Consider the following 18959-nt stretch of genomic DNA (forward strand, 5'->3'; position numbering starts at 1 on the left):
CCACAGAATAGCCTTACAAATGCATATGCCCAAACTTTTAGCGCTGTTTTATACTGAATACACTGAAGGAGGGAGATCAGTTTTGTCAGAAAAATTCATTCTTAACTATCAAATTATTTTTAAAGCAGCAAATTAGGAAGTCAGCAAATCCACTTCTCTGAGGCTGAAAACATAGTGCTACATCAGTATCAGTACTACGAGGAACAGATGGGGAAGTTAAATACATCTCCCAAACACTAAATCTCTTTCAAACCAAAATTTCCCTGTAAGCTTGTCAAGGCCAAAATCAGGCAATTTCAAATTCTAAAGCACGGTACAAAACTGTGCTCACCATTACATAACTACTACATATCCAAACTTTAGAGATGTATGAATTTTAAACTTCCTATTGAGTTGTGAAAGATAAAGTTTTCTTATCTCTTAAAAGCTGTTTTCTTCTTCAAGGCTACAAAACTAAACACTATAACAAACAGCTACCTTCTTAACTGCTTCTAAACCCACACACTTAAAAAGCAGGATCTATGAAATCAAAGGATCACAGGAAAATGAAATTAACAATAGAAAGCTAGAAAAGAGGAGATGCAAGAGCATCAAAATAAAAGCTGGGGAAACAAACTAATAAAAAAACCCACCCTAAAACGTAAGCAATGTCAGATTTAGAAGTTGTGACTGTTTACACTTCTGCTGCCTTCTTTCCATAGTACTCCTAGGCCCTGACAGGAAGCAGGGCAGCACATGCACAGCAACACCTTTAAGTCACAGAAGTTACATCAGCATTTTGTGCTGTGAATAATATTAAAAGGTGTGAAAGCAGGGATTGCGCTATATGAAGTGTACAAAGGCAGATGAGGAGAGTGGCATGAACAGCAACGTTCTTTAAAGAAGCAGCAAGATACTCGCGTGAACAGTGGTTAATACGTATGATTTTTGTTTGGATATGCACACCTTGGAAAAAGCTCTCCTCAGAAAAGCGCTGAAAGAGTATGGCTGCTTAAATACTTCTAGGTGATCCTTACAGTTATAATACAAAAGAAAAGTTTCTCTCTACCATTAACAACAAAAAAAACCCAAAACACTCCCACAATGCAACTCTGAAAACATATTTTTAAATTAAACCATCAGACCATCAGAACAGGCAGTGCAGATCACTCACACAACACTGTGTTTTTAATCAGGCAACAGTTCTTCACACAACATTAACAGAAATTCTTCACGTCAGTGGCCTACGCTCAAGTTCGGGCTGTAAAACCATTTTTGAGGCTGAAAGTTTCTAGGAATATTAAATGTTATACACAGCTACTGAGAGAGGAAAACAACATTCCATAAATGAAAGCCAAAACTACTTACGTTTCAAAACAGCGATCCACGTTGTCTGACATAAGTAGTAACATGCATAGCTGTTCCAGTGCTATTAGCTGCATATCCCTTTCATCTCCTTGCCCCATCTGCAGCCATTCCAGCAACGTGTCTGGGTCCACATCTGCCATGTTCTTCTTTTTTTTTTAACCGAAAAAAAAAAAACCCAAAATCGCCTCTGATTAAATTAAAAAGTACCAAAAATATCCTTTAATTGTTCAAGTCACAGTAACTTGAGCACTATTAATGTCTCTCTTCAGTCAGTCCCAGGCTTTTGCAGTTTTCACCTGGAAAGAAAAAGGAAAAAATAAGTAATTAACATCACAATCCTGTCTTTAAGCTCTTTGGATCTGCACCTCTCTAAAGTACACTGAACATTTTTTGGCTGACATTAAGGAAATTTACCCATATTTTACTAGCATTTTTTTTTTTTCAATCTTTTTACATGAGTAAACAGTAATGAGTCTGCTCAGTTTCATTGCAAAAAAATCTCTAGTTCCAGCTGACAATCAAGCAAGCCTTACAGGCTATTCTTATTCACAGGACAACTCAAAGTTAAAACTCTGGTAGAAAAACTGTGCTTAACCTCTCTGTATATTCTCAAAGCTTATGCAAAGACAAATAGTGCTGCCTGGCCCCTCCTCTTTCCTTTAATATTACTTTATTATTAAGTGTCCAACTTTCTGAAAAATGGATTACCTCCTATTCAGGGAGACATCAAACGTTACATCTTAAATACAAACACACTAAACAAAAAAATGAGATGTACAACTAAAGACATGGAGAATCTTGGCAGAAGTTTCATTAATCCTTGACCTTTTAAAGTAGCATTAGAAGAAGGAAAACAACATTTTCAAATCAAAGGACATAAAAGACAGTTTAAGAATCACTTCCATTTTGAAGAGTGAGGGGTTTGTTTCTTCGGAGTTTTTTTAGAAAAAATATCTAATTCACTGCTTTAAAAAAAATGCAGTGAATAATTCAAATTATTCATCTACATATAAGGAAAGCAACATTATTTGTTGGCCCAATGCCACAGTTGTACATACAAGATGAAGACCAAAAAAGTCCCTATAAAACGTTAAGAGATATTTTTGACCTGCATGCTCTCTTTTTACTTTGTTTTAGTAATAAATAATCAAATTCACCTCACATGTAACAGCAAAGTAAACATGACTGTTTTCATACAAAAACTAAAAGAAGGTTACAAAACAATCTCTTCAAATTAAACATAAATGAAAAATATACTATTTTTTAAAGACAGCTTATTAAAAAAAAAAAAAAAAAGGATTCATTTACCGAACTCAGACAAATATGAAATGCTGGACAGTGTCCCCACACACCGAGAGGGCAGAAGCTTGATCTGGACAAAGTCTGCCTACATGTTTACTCGCTGCTAATGAGTTAATAGTTAAAAAATAACTCCACTAAGGGAACACAGAATCATAGAATAGCTTGGGTTGGAAAGGACCTTAAAGATCATCCAGTTCCAACCCCCTGCCATGGGCAGGGACACGTACGGCTAGATCAGGCTGCTCAAGGCCCATCCAACCTGGCCTTGAACATCTCCAGGGATGGGGCAGCCACAGCTTCCCTGGGCAACCTGGGCCAGGGCCTTACCACCCTCATCATAAGGAAATTCCTCCTTATGTCTACTCTCAATCTGCCCCTCTCCAGTTTATACCAATTCCCCTTCGTCCTACCACTACAAGCCTTTGTGAACACTCCTCCAGCTTTCCTATAGCCCCTTCGGGTACTGGAAGGTCACGATAAGGTCTCCCAGCAGCCTTCTCTTCTCCAGGCTGAACAAAATGTACAAAAGGGAATCAGAAACCCTTATTATGCGGAGAAACACACATTGAATCAGTAGTGCTGTTTCCCCAAGAGCTTTGAACTAAAAGATATAACAAGACATAAGTATGACAGATATGGGGTTTTTATAATTTTGAAACACAGCAAGACCACAGATCATTCGACTGGTGCTCGCCACTTACAGAACCATGGGATAGTTTGGATTGGAAGGGACCTTATTGATCATCCAGTCCCAGCCCCCCGCCCTGGGCAGGGACACGTCCCACTGGATCAGGCTGCCCAAGGCCCCATCCAACCTTAAATTATTAAGAATTTCTGCTGTAAGAAGGGACCGAAACGTTACTAAACCCACTCTCTACGCTTTGAACACCACCTCTGGTCCTCCGAGCTGCTTTTTAGAGACTTCACTTCCTGTTCCAAGACTGAATAAAACTCCTTCCAGCCAGCATAAGCGGGATCACAGCGCATTCGGTCTTAACGCGACTGAACTATTAAGTTCAGGGGAGGAGGAGGAGAGGAAGGGAAAGAAGGGGCGAAGCAGCGCAGGGAGAGGCAGGGCGAGCCGGACACAGGCACCTGCTGTTCCTCCGGCCCAGGCGGGGACAAGCGCGTAGCCGCGAGCGGAGTGAAGGCGTCGGGGCTCCCCCGTGCTCGGCACCCTCCCTGCCCCCACGCCGGCCCCGCCACGGACCCCTGCACCCCCCCCCTCGCCGGGCCCGGGCGGTGCCGTCGGAGCGGCCGTCGCGCCGCAGGCCTCGCAGGGCCGCCCGGCCGGGGGAGGAGGCGCAGCCCGCCCCTCCGCTCACCTCGGCGTCGCGGAGCCGCCTCGCCGGAGCCGAGCCCTCCTCAGCGCCGCGGGGAGACGGGCAGAGACGCGGGAAGAAGGAGGAGGAGGCCCGGGCCCCGCGACAGGCGGCGGCGGCGGCCGGCGGCATCCATGGCGCTCGCCCGGCACGGGATTGGTGGGAGGAGGGGAAGGAGCCGCGGGGGGCGGGGCTGGCGGCGCGCGCGGCCGCTGGGGGCGCTGCGGGAGAGACCGCCCGCCCCTCCGCCTCCACCGCCCCCCCGGACCCCGCCCCTCCGCCTCCGCCCCCCCCACAGGGCCCCGCAAGGTCCCTCCGGGGCGCTGGGGCGGGGGCGGGTGCCGAGGCTCGGTGCGGGGTGTGCTGTTCCCTTGCTGAGCGGGGATGTGGTGTTGTTCATGGAATGATAGAATGCTTTGAGTTGGAAGGGATCTTAAAGACAATCCAGTTCCAACCCCTCTGCCATGGGCAGGGACATCCCGCTGGCTCAGGCTGCCCAAGGCCCATCCAACCTGGCCTTGAGCACCCCCAGGGATGGGGCAGCCACAGCTTCCCTGGGCAACCTGGGCCAGGGCCTCACCACTCTCATCGTGAGGAAGTTCCTCCTTATGTCCAGTCTCAATCTGCCCCTCTCCAGTTTATACCTGTTCCCCCTCGTCCTATCCCCACAAGCCTTTATGAACAGCCTCTCTCCAGCTTTCCTGTAGCCCCTTCAGGTACTGGAAGTTCACTATAAATTCTCCGAGCCTTCTCTTCTCCAGGCTGAACAAGCCCAACTCTCTCAGCCTGTCCTCGTAGGGAAGGTGCTCCAGCCTTCATCATCTTTGTGGCCCTCCTCTGTACCCATTCCAACAGCTCTATATCCTTCTTACGTTGAGGATTCCAGAACTGGACACAATACTCCAGATGAGGTCTCACAAGAGAGGAATAGAAGGGCAGAATCACCTCGCTGTACCTGCTGGCCACGCTTCTTTGGATGCAGCGCAGAATATTGTTGCAGGTCATTTATTTCTGCCTATTTACTTTTGTATTTTTATATTGGAGGAGGGGTTCGTTATACCTCACAGCACCCACTCTTGAAAACACTTGAATTGCCTCCTATAAAAGGGATGGTGGGAGACAGGTTCAAGTGTCACAGCACCGGGTATTGCAGAGTACGTTTGAGCTTGTCCTTATCCTGCACTGAATTTGAGGTACCAGAACTGTCCTGCGTGGCTCCAGATGCAATATGCAGCGGAGTAGCCCGTGCCACGCATGCTGTGGGATGCTGCGCAGCTACCTTGCGTGTGATCAAAAAATAACCAAAGGAAGCAAACTGCTCTAAATTTAAAACGAAGGGCTGAAAGGACTTCATAGGAAACTACTATAAATTTAAAAGTAAGGACTGAAAGCAAAGGGTCTTCAAAATAATTTCCTTCTCTGCAGGATGACATGCGTTTTTGTAAGGAATTTAAGCCTATTAATATAAGTACGGTAAATAAGATTAAGTACCTTTGAATGTCACTCTTACCAACCCCATAGACATTTCCTGTAATTAGGGAGCTAAAACTACACACTAAACAAAAATGCAGTAGCAGTCATGCTTGGTTAAAACTTGCCAAATGCAGAAATTTTTATTGTTTGTTGTTGTAATAACGCCTTTATCTTTATTGCTGCTGGTTTTTTTTCAGACTAGGAGAACAGTAGTTCCTTTGCCTCTGTTTCTGATTTCTAAGGCAGCTTAGCCTTTCTGTCTTAGCGTATTATGTCTCTCTTAATTGCCAGTTGTTCCAGCCCTGCCGAGATTTGTGTGTATATCCTTCGCCTATGCTTGTCCTTCAGAGGTCAGCAAGACTTCTTATACGCTTAAAGTTAAGGACATGAGGCAGTAGGAAGACTGAGTCTGCAGTCTTTAAATTTAGAAGCTTGATCTTCTTTCACTTTCACTGTGAAAGCAGCAGCAGAATTAGACCGAACTTACCTCACTCCTGTTGCATGATGCTGGAACAGTTCCCTTTGTTTTTACTGTGAAGAGAATTTTCAATTAAAGCAACGTTATTAATTTTTTCTGATGACCAAAACCAAATGCTAATTTTCAGTTGTAAAGACAGAAAACTTTGAATTCAAACAAATCTTTCACTCTTTTCACATAGGCTGCAGTTGCTTGTTCAGGTATCTTTGGACAGATGCATGGTTATCCATGGGGAAGAAGAGGTTATTAAAATATAAATCAATTTAGGAACCAAAGCAAAAGTTTAAATGTTGCACCTGTGAAGAATACAAATAGTGCATTTTAAATACCATTAAGTAGGAATGCAACACTTAAAAATACTGATAATAGCTTTCAGTGCTGTACATATTTATTTTTAAATGGGTAAACATAAATACTCAATTTGCCATATCCTTTAATTAAAGGAAATATATCAAGTAATGTATTGCATCTTTAGTCATAAATCAGGATTTTTTTCGTTGTGGTGTGTTTGTAATATTTAGGAGTTTGCTAGTGATTTTTGTTCCTCATTATGAGTTTTCTTCTCCCCAGAATTAATTTGAAAAAGAAGAAATGATCCTCTGAGTAGATAGTCTCTGCTTTATTGATTCTATGATTCTTACAGTATTTAGGTTTCTGGTCTGATTAATATTTTTTTCACTTTGTGTGCTGACTGGGCATTCAAATTATTTTTGGCAGTCATCAGTGTACTCCATTGAAATAAATCAAGGCAAGTGACATTATTGTTTCAGACTCTCTCTGTGTACAGCACTGATGTGGACTAGGACTATCTCTTCAAAAGTGACCGCTCTCTGCTATTTAATAAGATGGAAATCACTAGCAAATAAGAGTACAGTTAGCAAACAAGAAAGACATAAGATCAACATCAGTCATTTTTAGAGAATCACTTGCTTTCATGTGAATTTTCACATGAACAAAGTTTTGTTCACACCCCAAAATGTCCAGCCTGTGGTTAGTGCTAGGCCTAAGCGTACTGAGGAAGAAAAGACTTTACGGTGTGGGCAGACGGGGAAGGCAAATTATGCCGTCTGGTGAAGTGACAGGTAATGGAGCTTCACTGTCACAGTTGCTTTGAAGAATATCATGCTGAGCACTGTGTGAAACTTGAAGAACCAAGTGCAGTTCCCCATACTTGTACAATGTACATATTACTCATTCAGTTAGAAAATGACCTAAATTCCAATACCAGCTGACACACAGTTCATGTATGACCTTGGCCTAATTCCTTAATCACTGCATGGCTCCGTTTCCTCCTTTGTGAAAAACAAGATACTAATACTGGAGTCAGAAATGTCTTAGCGTTTATGGAACTGTCAGTTGCTTAGGCATGTTACTATATTAAGCCTTGTAAAGTACTATAAAACAGAATTCCTCTTTATGACTACACTTGAGCGGGCCACACATGTAAGTGATTGAGGATACTTTTGGAAATTAGGTCGCATGAGGTGAATGTAGATCTGCCTTTGGGAGTGTGATACTGACCAATGACCAGCATTTTTGGTGTGCGTTTACCTGAAAATTAAAACTTGGCTTTAAAAGAGAAAACATCAGAACAATTATTGGCATAATGTTATGTCAGGGACACACAAACCATAGAGTAATGTGCCACTAAGCATAGCAAGGGTCAGGGATTGGAGGGTTGCAGAGGCAGAGACCTTCTGAAACATGTTATAAAGGACACCGCCCTTGAAACATCTACTCTATAAGAAGACATTGCAGGTGTTGACAATGAGAGTTTGATTCCTTTTTAAAAGAAGTCATGTTTGGGTAGAAATTTGCAGTCTTCTTGATATGGAAAAAAAAAAAAGCTTAAATATTTTTTCACTTACAGCTCAAAGAAAAATAACATTTACTACTTCTATATTATATGCAGGCTGGTGTTTTCTATATAGTTTTAGCTCATAGCAGAAGAAAGAGTCTATCATGAGTACTGTTGATATCATAGTGTGACAGTAAGGATTGTAAACTTCAGATAGGAATGATTGGGCTTTTGTTGCAGAAAACACAAAACTCCAGCGAAAAATCAAACTGAAATAGACCTATAATTCAAACAAAGCCAGAAGTCTCAGATTCCTTTGTGTATTTTTAGTTGATACAGAAGCTAGAACCTAGTATAATTGATGTTTTTGTTAGCCATACTGCTCACCTCTATACACATGCCAAGTTGATGTATCCAAAGAATAGCACTCCTCTTGAGTAAATAGATGACAGGGTGACATAAACAGACCTTGAACACCTCCACAAATTTAACTGAGTGGTTTATGCTAAAGGCCAGTGCTGTGTGTGCCCACCAAATAAAACATTGTAAGGTATTTATGGATTATTTATCCTTTTGCGTTAACACTTTTTTTCTCTGCCACCCACACAATAATGTAGTAGAAAAACACTGAAAGTTCCTCCTCCTCAAAAAACAAAATATGGATAACTCCATACATGTTTGCTTTCCTTGGTGGATGTTACATTTTTGAAGAAAATGCATTTCCAAGCAGGGAGGTCAGATATTACAGAAACTTCCTTTCTACATTTGGTAAAGTTTAGTTTTACAGAACTTGGCTATTTAAACTTATTTACTTCTTATGCATACTGCAAAAATACTTTCTTCTAGAAGGCTTATTTTTCCATAGATAAAATGCAATTGGTAAAAACTTTTTTATTTAAATCTCAATGTTATCTATGGTCTTTTCTTAACCACTCTAATGTTGCACAAGTCTGGGGAGCACAAACATGGTGTCAACATCTTGACTTTCCAAAAGGACGTGCCAGTTTTTTCAGCCCTGGCAGTCACCGAACAGTTCTGTGCCCGCTGGGATGTGTGATCTTACGCAATCTGCTGTAGCAGGCACTGTGTGAGAGGTTGCCTCTTTGGGAGTCCAAGTGCTGCAATTACACACGTTGATGCGGTGAGCACAGGACTAACGCTGACGTGATAAATGTGTGAGTGTCATGCTGGTGGCTGGTGTTTAAGGAGGTAGAGGGCTGAGTCATTGCTCTCCTTGTTAGACTCCTCCCCAGGAGAGCGTCAGCTTCCTGGAAGGTTCTTTTCCTCAGAACTGGGTGAATGAAGACAAAAATGCATGGTTTTAAGAAAACTGCAAATACTCCAAAATTACCTTTCCGTCTTTCTGAAATTTTTTTGTTAAAAATCATATACTTTATAGTGCTTTTCCCTAAGTTAGCTCACCTATGTGTTTTTTTTGTTTTGTTTTGGAGTGGAATTTTTAAAGTATAAGTTTACCTTGTTGATGTTCATGTCTGAGGACTGTTTTTTTATAAATATCTGTGTTGCTTATAAATACCTAAAGAATGGGTATTAGGAGGATGGGGCCAGACTCTTTTCAGTGGTGCCCAGTGACAGGACAAAGGGCAACAGACACAAACTGGAACACAGGAAATTCCACCTGAACATGAGAAAAACTTTACTTTCAGGATGACAGACCACTGAGATAGGCTGTCCAGAGAAGCTGTGGAGTTTCTATCTCTGGAATATTCAAAACTCACCTAGACATGTTCCTCCGCAATCTGCTGTAGGTGATTATGCTTCAGCAGTGGCATTGGACTATATGATGTCCAGTAGGTCCCATCCAACACTGACCATTCCGTGATTCTTTGATTCTGTAGTTCTATGACTGAGAAGTGGGTAAACTTTGTATCACTTAACTCCTTTTTAATCTCAGTTTGCCTTCAGCTATATTACAAGTAACCCATTATCATAGCCTGCCCTCACTCATGTCCCTTCCACCTCTGAGTGCCAAAAGGAAAGTAATGCAGAAATTAGGCAACGGTTTTCTATTTTGAAGCTGTTAGCTGTACCTTGTCCACCAGTAGCATAGTTAATAGAAATAAAACCCAACCCCAGACAAGTGGAGGGAGTGATCAGTGGTTCAGATCACAGTATTTCTTGCTATTTTTAATGGCACAGACTAAGTATAAATTTCTGAACTAGACAATTAATTAAGATTCGGTATTTGTTCTTCCTAGTTTTACTCCCTTGTTATGAAAGTAAACCACGTGTAATCCTACCAAGCATCTGATGTGGCTCCCATAGTTTCAATGAAGTATTATAAAGCAATTTCAATTATCTGTGCTTATGAAAAGAATTACAATAAGAAGAAAGTGTCTTAATCACCAAATGATTTTTCTGTATTCTGTGATTAAAAAAAACCCAGCTACTTTGAGTTTTATTGGCAACAGTGTAATTTTTACAGACTTAAAATCTTACTAATGCCTTTTAGTATTGTTGTAATGAAATTATGCCCTATACATCACTGCTGAATGTCTTGACATTCAAAAAGAAGAAACAGTCTCAAGCTCCTAAAACCTGAATTTCTGGTTTTGTCGCTAACTGGAAAGAGCTACATCCTTCATTCAAAAGGGGAAAAATAATATAAAATTATGGTGGAGCATAGCAAAAGTTCAATACTAGCACTGTCCTAGGGCACATAAGATGGACAAAAAAAAATGTATCATTTACATGAGATAGGAAAGCTTCCTTGCCCCACTAGTGGCTCTCAGGGAAAATGGGAAAGTACTGTACTTCACTAACTGTTCACTCAGAAGGATAATCTGTGCACTCTGCAAGCTTAATTAAGCCTTATATTGTTTGGTTTGTAGGAAAGAAGTCATTCAAACAACTTAAATCCTTGTCAGAAGTGATGAAATTATTTAGAACTGTAGTAGTGAGATGAAACCATTTTTATGCAGATCCTCAAGTCTATATTCTTGCAAGGAAATAATACGCATTCCTTAAGGAATATATTACAGGTAATAAACTCTGTACCTGTTTTTCTCTTCATTAATTTTTAATTAATAAATGAAGATCACATTTTGCATGTATTGGGATTTGTTCTTCACTGTAACCTTCGGACTTACTCCCAGGCTACAAACTGCATTAAACAGAACTAGCTGAAAATAGGAAAATGATTTTTCAGAGAGACAGAAAGATATTTTAGTTTCAACAGGGTTATTTTCATTCTTTGCCCATTGCTAGTGCTAAGGGGAGTCCTATTCTCTAATTTTGTTTTTCCTTTTGCTGCTTTACTTTTTTGGATCTTCCTTAACAGAAATATTTTTTAAAAGAGCAAAAATAACCTCCAAAGCCCAGAGCCTTGAAATTCATTTTGTTATTTTGAATGTAAGGAAAAGGGTGAGAAACACAACCTTTCCCAGGACACTAAAATTAATATGTTTCTGTTTAGAAAATGTCTTAGAAGAAGCAGGTTTTTAAACGAGAAACTCATAGGTCTCAAATGTACTTATACTAGGCTGTATTGGATTAAGCAGCACATCTTGGACAAGAAAATGAGTGGATATACAGTGATGAAGGCTCAAAACATTACTCTTGCTCACTACATTTCAGGCCGTGACCCAGGCCAATTAAAGAAAATCTTTTTGCTCTTATAGTAGAGAACTTTGTGGCAGAGCTGCATGTTTGTAGGAGAATAAGTGTCCATGGGAGAAAACTGGTATAAATATCAATGTATTGACCCATGAGCTCTCCATTAACTAACACTAACATAAGGGAAATTGCAAGTATATAAGGCATATACTACATGGTTATTGACCTATTTTGGGAAGTTTCATCACGTGTGATTTTACTCCAAAGGAGTTCAGGAATTCACCAGTGGGTAAGTAGCACAGGATAAATGATTCATACCCATTTTTCTCATTGTACTCTACATTTTATCTTTTGGACAAACATTGACTTACACTGCTAAGACGGGATTTCCATGAACAGGTCACAGATTACTCCACCTACTGCACAAGATTTTGAATTTCACTTCTAGTCTACTTGGTATCAATACCTTAAAAAATGAGGCTAGCTGTAAAGCACTAATGATCTCTCTAATTCCAGCCCAAGTTGCTGTGGCTCAGCTTTTAATATTGGTGTCCTGTTTGCATTGACTGTTAGTTATGTACGGTGAGACATAAGCGTTATTTTACTAAGCAAGCATATTGTACATGGTTTTGCTATCAGTTCTGTGTTGCAGCATTATATATTTATACTGTAAAACATTAGCTCATTGGGTCGTTACTGTCTATATAAGTTTCTGTGTAAACACTGATCTCCGTGCACACAGGTAACTTATTAAAATGGCCTAGTATTGTGTGTTTGAGCCTGCATCAAAGCAAGAATGTTCTCTACCCAGGTTTTTTTTCCAACAGTGCCAGCCTTAAAATCAGCAGGTCAAATTATCTTTGTAAAGAAATGCCATTCTACTGAAGTCAATAAAGCCTCTCCAGCCTGGGCCAGCAGACAATTTGGCTCAAATGCTAGCACCTATTATAAGAGTTTAACTGAACTGAGTTTCCAGACATATAGAGTTTTGTAAAAGATTCTTAGCTGGCTTGACATTTTAAAGTGAGACCCAGACACTGAAGCACTTGAACTAAACATTTTGGTTCTAGTTTATCTGCAGAAAAACAATGAATCCACTAGAGTCTGTGTCATACCATAACTCTTGAGTCAAGAATACAGTTCCCTTCTATAGGATTAAGTTTAACGGATCCAGTAGGAGATCTCATCTGTTCATTTAAGGAGCAACAAGTTGCAGATTCAAGGAGCTGATAGTGCATTTGTAGACTTTCTGCTTGTTTTTTCAATGAGAAGAAGCATTGGGTTTGCCTCTTGCAAGTTAATTTTGAGGAAGCATCAAACAGATATTTTAATAGAGAAATGTTACCTGCTTACCATTTGTTCTTTTAGTAAGTGGTGTACTTCACTGGTGATGTCAGCAGTTGTTGTAAAAATATTTGTCTATGTCATTTTCACAGCATCATTCAATGTACAATTATGTTTGAACGTAATTATAGCTCCTTGACTACAACAGTTTATGTTGCAGACCCTGCTCTGACCCTGATGAGAGAAGCAATAGCAAGTATCAAAACATTCTTAGCTGTAAAGCGATACACAACTTTGTCTGTCCTATGAGCTGAATGTCTGATTTGTTACTGTCTTCCCATAGTAACACGTACCTATTATAGGATGATTTCCTCTGACACAGCAGTTCTAGACACCTCACATGGCTGCTTTAGTTGTGCAGCAGAATTTGGAATATAGAGTTTGTATAGCTATCGAGACTAATCTGTTAATCATAGCAGACTGTAAAATCATGAACAACTAATATGTCTTGGACTACTGATCTTGAAACATGTAGCTGCATCAGAGAAAGACATTGAGAATCCTCCTTGTCTGATGGCCTTAGAGATAGCTATAGGTAAGGCTGGCAAGTGAAATAATTATTTGGATTAATTTTATTTGTAGAGTTAGGTAAATCAACATGATACTTCCAGTGTCTTTTCACAGTGATGCTGTCTGGTTTCCTTTCAGACAACCTCTATTCATAGAGCTATTTGACACAGATCAATATTGACTGGTAAGATGTCTTTCTTTCTTCAGGCCCTTTCATGTCACATACGAAGCATTTCTGGGACTGTAGCAAAACCTACTCCACCACTCTCTTTGCACATACCCAGACCCATGAACTTTAACTCTCTTTTTGGTGAAGAGTTTTCATAGGAGTTTAAAAGATTTTTAAGGAAATACATCTTGAACTCTCCAATGCCTTAAAGTGTTCTCCAAAATTACAAGTTACATGGAGAAAATAGTTCCTTGGGATTTCCATCCTTCAATCAAACCTCTCCTACATCACCCTTCAAATGACAGATACATCCTACACATAAACTTCTTTTATTAACGTCAAGCAGAACTGATGGGAGGAAGCCAGGAGTATCAAAGTACCTCCTCCATCTCACAAGAACGCCTAAGTACAAGTTTTCCTCTGCCACTAAACCCACAAGCTTCTGCTTGTCCTCCTTTCCCAGACGGATAATCTCTCTGTTGGTCCATACAGTATGTATTGGAAGTAGCAGTGCAGGCTGTGTCTACTTGATAGACAATAGCAAATACTTCTCAAAAATACCTAAACCACTTAGAAAGCAATGATATAACATTTCTGAAAACTAGACCCCCCTACCATTTTTCTTCACAGGAACGTTGCCATGTCTAAATTCAATTTGCAGTAAGTTCAATTTCTTCCTTTGCAGTCTGTCCAATCTTTTTTCCTCCTTTTCTCCCATTTTCACTCCGTACCAAGGTTTCCATGCAAAGAAACTTGAAACTCCAGGAAATTCTGGCATTTTAAATCAAGGTTTGGCTACCAAAATGTTTGAATTTTATTTAAATTGTGCTTTAGTGTTGCGTAGTCTGTTGTTTTCAGAGCCATTGGATCAGAATGCTCTTTGCTGGATAACCTTATGCTCATCCTCATGGCAAAGTTCAGATCAGACAAGAAGATGGCTAAGGAAAGCAAGAAGTGGTGGATCTAGGTGAAAAAAAAAACTAGATAACACATTTTTGCCTGTTTCAACATTAAACTAGTTCTACAAAATTCAGTTTGGAAACCAAAGAATATCGGTGACTGATCAGATATCATGAATACTTGAGAAAATATAAAAAGGTTAAATTAATCTCATCATCACCCTTTCACAAAACCATCCTGTTTGTCTTTTTTGATTATAAAGTATTTTGAACAAGAAGTGGACTGATGTGGTTTTTAAATCAGAAACAACTCAGGGAAAAAAGCTTATGAATATTTTGAGGCTTCCAGTGATGTTTTTGTTTTCAAAATACTGTCTTGTTAAAATGTTAATTACTGAGAATTTACTCACCGGTTCTAGTGATCTAGTTAGTAGAACAGGAATCAAGAGTGACTGAATTGTAGTCCAGCTAAGAAATGGGATGGTTTTGGACTTATAAATGGGAAAATTTTAAAAGCTGAACCACTTCATAATCATCATTCTGCTATGTAACAACTCTGTCATCAGGTCAGTTCATTGACATTGGAGTAGCTGTGAATGAATTCAGAGGCTTTGATTTCTAGAGAACATATGCTACTGAGCAGCTATTGGGATTTCTTAACCAGATAACCTGTGCAACATATATCTCGTTTGCATCACAATAGTCCATCTGGCCTCAATATGTTTCTATCAAAGTCGATAAAACTGGCACTTTGCAAATAATTAGGCATTTTCAGGCAGGGGTGGAGAGGAACAAGGGTACAGCAGTATTCAGTCTTCACAGAACATTTTCTCTGACACCTCCATGATTTATTTCCAATAGCCCTTCATCCCAGGAAGGGTGACAAGCACATTTATTTGTGCTTTTGAAAAGGCCTTACTTTGTGCAGACTGTGTTATCAGCAGCATCTATTTCTTCAGAAGTGGAGACTAAGGACAGTCTATATTGAAAGGCTGAAGATATTGATGCTCTCTTCCCTGGCCTGAAGGAACTGAGCTGCTGCCAACAGTTACAGGCAGTTCCCCGGGATCATGATAATCTAGGAACAGTCGTGAAAATTTTGCCGTTGAAGTAACTCCTTATAAGTAACTTCAAAACCTTTCAGTGGAAACCTACGAAGAGTGCATGCATGGGTGCTGCAACCAACACAGAAAAGGCCATGGACACTAGAGTGTGTCTGCCGTTGCATTTGATGAATTATATAATTTAAAACTTGTCTTCCTATTTTACATACTACTTAATAATTTTCTATTTTGTATGTGGAACAACACTGCTTCCTGATAAAGCTTCTGTCATGATGGTAAATGTTTTCATGGATTACTTAGAGACTTATATAGAATGCGATCCAGTTGTGGTTTCTTTGCATATTTTGTTAATAGGTATAGAGTCCCAGTAGTGCATGTAAGTAACTTTGCATTATTATTTATAGTAATTTTATTAGCTTGTCTCATCCTGTGCTGCTAATACAAAGTGATGAATGTTAGAAATCAGAGTAGTTTCATTTGTAAAATATTGTGTAGGATTCCAGTCAGCTATTAAGCTATGATATCTCACACAGGCTGTTTTGAAGCGATGAGTCAACCAGATAACTGATTTAATCATTATTTTCTCTTCCTTCTCTTACCACCCATGTGCATGCCTCTTCTTCTTCTTCCCTCTTCCTTCCTTCCTTCCTCTCCCTGTCCTGTCCTAATCCTTCAGCATTTGTTTGATTTGAAAAATAATACCTCAAGAATGTTGTTGCTTTCTCTGCAGCCTTTGTATTTGCTCCTTTCCTCCTGCTTTTCCTTCTGGCCTGCCTCATCTTCACAGCAGTCTCTCCTGCTTTACTGTCTGAAGCTTATTGCCCTCTGGCACTTGTATCCAGCAGAAATCATTCAGAAAGTCATGGCCGGGCGTTCGCTACCTGAAGGCAAGAAGGACGACCAGAAAAGATCTCTAACAGTGACTTGCACATAGTTCTGGGATATTAGCATGAACAGAAACTGGATTTTAAATACTTGGTTGTCTGCCTCAGTTCTTGCACTTACTAGAAACACACAGGTATGAAAAACAAGTGAAAAAGATTCACTTAGTGAATAGTGTCTTGGTACAGCATACACCTATGGAATCGGGAGAGAAACCATGAGAGTTCATATATTCATATATTATATATGAAGGAGAAAATTATGGCACTGAAAGCCATTCCTTTAATACCTAAAATAAGCCAGTGATGAATGCAGTTTTGAGTCCTGACCACCAGCTGTAAAGTTGATCCAGCCAAGATGTACTGCAGCCTGGAACAGCCAGTTCCCACAGGCACTATCAGACACTTCGTGAGCTGCTGTGTCTCCTCTCACTGATGTATCAAAGTCACTGGAAATTCTTGGCAAGTTTTGTATCATGGAAAAAAATAATGACATAAATACACAAAGGTAGTCTGTCATAGGAATAGATGTTGCAGCCATGCTTGCCACTTGAAGTTCAATAAGGAGGCAAGTCCCTGCTCCTCTTCCCTTTCCTGCTTGCAGAAGCTTTGCAGTAGTCATCTTGTCTTCCAAATCTGCTCTGTGGCCTCTTTGCTCTATAGCCAGTACATCCAACGGTGTCTCCTCTTCTGTCTTGGCCAGAAAAGCTCCAGGAGTCTTTATGAGTGACTGCTCCTTATCCTAAATCATTGCAGTTCATGGTTCTGAATGTTGCTGCAAGCACACAGAACTGAGCAGGACAGCGCATGAATAAATATGCATATGATCGGAAGCTTCAGCAACTGCTGCTCTGAGGGATGCCAAGGAGGGTATTGTACCGTGGCACAGACCAGCGCGAGGAAGAGCTCACTTCTATGTATCACTTGGATTTATCCACTAAGTCTAGTTGCATTTGGCTACCAACAGGCTCAGCATGAATCCAGGCCACCAGCAGTTATTGAAGAACACACATACCCACAAATTAGCCTTCGGCAGCAGTGGTAGCTGCATGGTCCAGTGGGATCCCTGAACGGGCACCAGTGTGAGCACGTCTTATAGGAACCTACTAGAAAGGCAGGAAATTGCCTGCTTGGAAAAAAACAAGTATTTACTCATAGCTTCCTCAGGTTCAGCTGCCCTCGGACAGACCAAACTAGTTTGGTAGTTCACACCGTGCTTACTGATTGTCCTTTTTCCCTATACTGAGGTTAGCGGTGTGGCCTTCTGCCATGTTTCCAAGGCTGTGGGGGAGAATCAGGATAGAAGGCTGCAAGCCTTAAGCCCCAGGAGTCCACATGTATCTGTATTTACTGTATGGTTTAGAGGGCACGTAGAACTGGAAAGATGTCGTGGCTCCAACCCAAGACTGCTCATTCTTGAGTACCTCTCTCAAACCAGCTTGAGAAGTCTTGTTTTGCCAAAGTAAATTATTCCCAGATTTGTTGGCCTCAAAAGGGAACTAGGAGGAATACGGAATAAAAAAAGCCCATCTACTGTCCCAACACGTTACTGTGTCATTTGACTCCCAGACAGCCAAACGCGAGATTACATTATGCCTCAGACTGAAAAAACATTTACATGCATTGTCTCTTCTACTACCCCTCTTCATGCCAGCCTTGCTCATTTAATAAATACAGTTGATTAAGAAAGCCTGATAAAAGAAAACCTGATTTGCTTTTTCTGTAGGTGAATTCTTTTATTCCTCTAACTGAACTTCGGGTAAATTTGGTGGCAACAGCTTGAAGCAGTTATCCTTGTATCTGAGTTTCCTGTAAAACATGCATATATCTGTGACAACTTTTTCTCGGTGTTTGGCAGGAACCTTACATGAGAGAGGATGAGGTTAAGAACATTTGCCTTCATAATGATAGGTTGTATTTTCAAATTGCATAATATTTCTATTTTTAGATAGAAATCAAAATTGTTTCCAGAATCCCTGAGGCCTTTAGTTCCACTGAAATAGTCTCATACAAACCCTCCTTTTCTTGCAGAAAAGCATACTGAAAACTGAAGCACTAGGCAGAAAATAAATGCTTACAAAAATACCATAATCAAAATCTACCCTAGAGAAGGTTATAATGAAAAAAAAAAAAGAATCCACTAGTTGCAACAGGGAATTTCAGCAATTCTGTACTGCGTTTCATTGGGAGTGAGATACTTCATATAAGTTTTAATACAGGAATATTAGCATTCATTTAAAAAAATATCCAATTTGAGGCTGAACAATAGCAATTCATACGGCAGTAGCTTAGAAAAGGATTTTATCAATCTTTTCTATTACTATATCTAGTGTCTTACTAGCAGCTTTCAGAAACAGGCTTTTTTCATCTCCAAACCTCTCTACATATAGAAACATAAAGCTTTTCTGTGCGATAACCGGACAAAGTGGCACATACACGTACATTGCGAGCAGGCTTTGCTGTGGCTGCTACTCATCCTCCCAATCGGTTTCCTCCTGCAAGTGTTGCCATTGAGCAGCTGGAGCACTCGCATGGAGGAAGAGGATTTCATGCCACATTCTACCTCCTAGAATCAAATTCTGCAGATCAGATGACTGAGACCATAGAAACGGGAATAGGCCCATAGAGCAAAACTGATATTCAGCTGCGGAGTGAGTGAATTTGGACTAATCTACCCCAGATTACTTCCCTTTTGCTACACTTAGATGTCACTTCCCCTTTCATTGTTCTATGTAATAAACCATTTATTCCCCAGAGAATCCAGAGAACATTTTAGAGAAAAAACAAAATGTACTT

At 40.3% G+C, this 18959-nt stretch overlaps 1 protein-coding gene across 11 annotated transcripts in view; it reads right to left on the minus strand.

Annotated features, from left to right (window-relative positions):
- Nucleotides 1-4134, minus strand: part of HECTD1 (HECT domain E3 ubiquitin protein ligase 1) — a 59283-nt gene extending 55149 nt beyond the window's left edge. For all 11 annotated transcript variants that reach the window (XM_054067371.1, XM_054067372.1, XM_054067370.1 and 8 more), the window contains exons 1-2: nucleotides 3975-4134; nucleotides 1348-1643 (exon numbers count right to left, since the gene is read on the minus strand). In XM_054067371.1, coding sequence (XP_053923346.1) covers nucleotides 1348-1487 — 140 coding nt within the window. In that variant the 5' untranslated portion in view covers nucleotides 1488-1643; nucleotides 3975-4134. The remainder of the gene's footprint in view (nucleotides 1-1347; nucleotides 1644-3974) is intronic.
- Between the last annotated feature and the right edge of the window lie 14825 nt (nucleotides 4135-18959).

The sequence above is a fragment of the Cuculus canorus genome, chromosome 5, assembly GCF_017976375.1.
Source record: "Cuculus canorus isolate bCucCan1 chromosome 5, bCucCan1.pri, whole genome shotgun sequence".
NCBI lineage: Eukaryota > Metazoa > Chordata > Aves > Cuculiformes > Cuculidae > Cuculus > Cuculus canorus.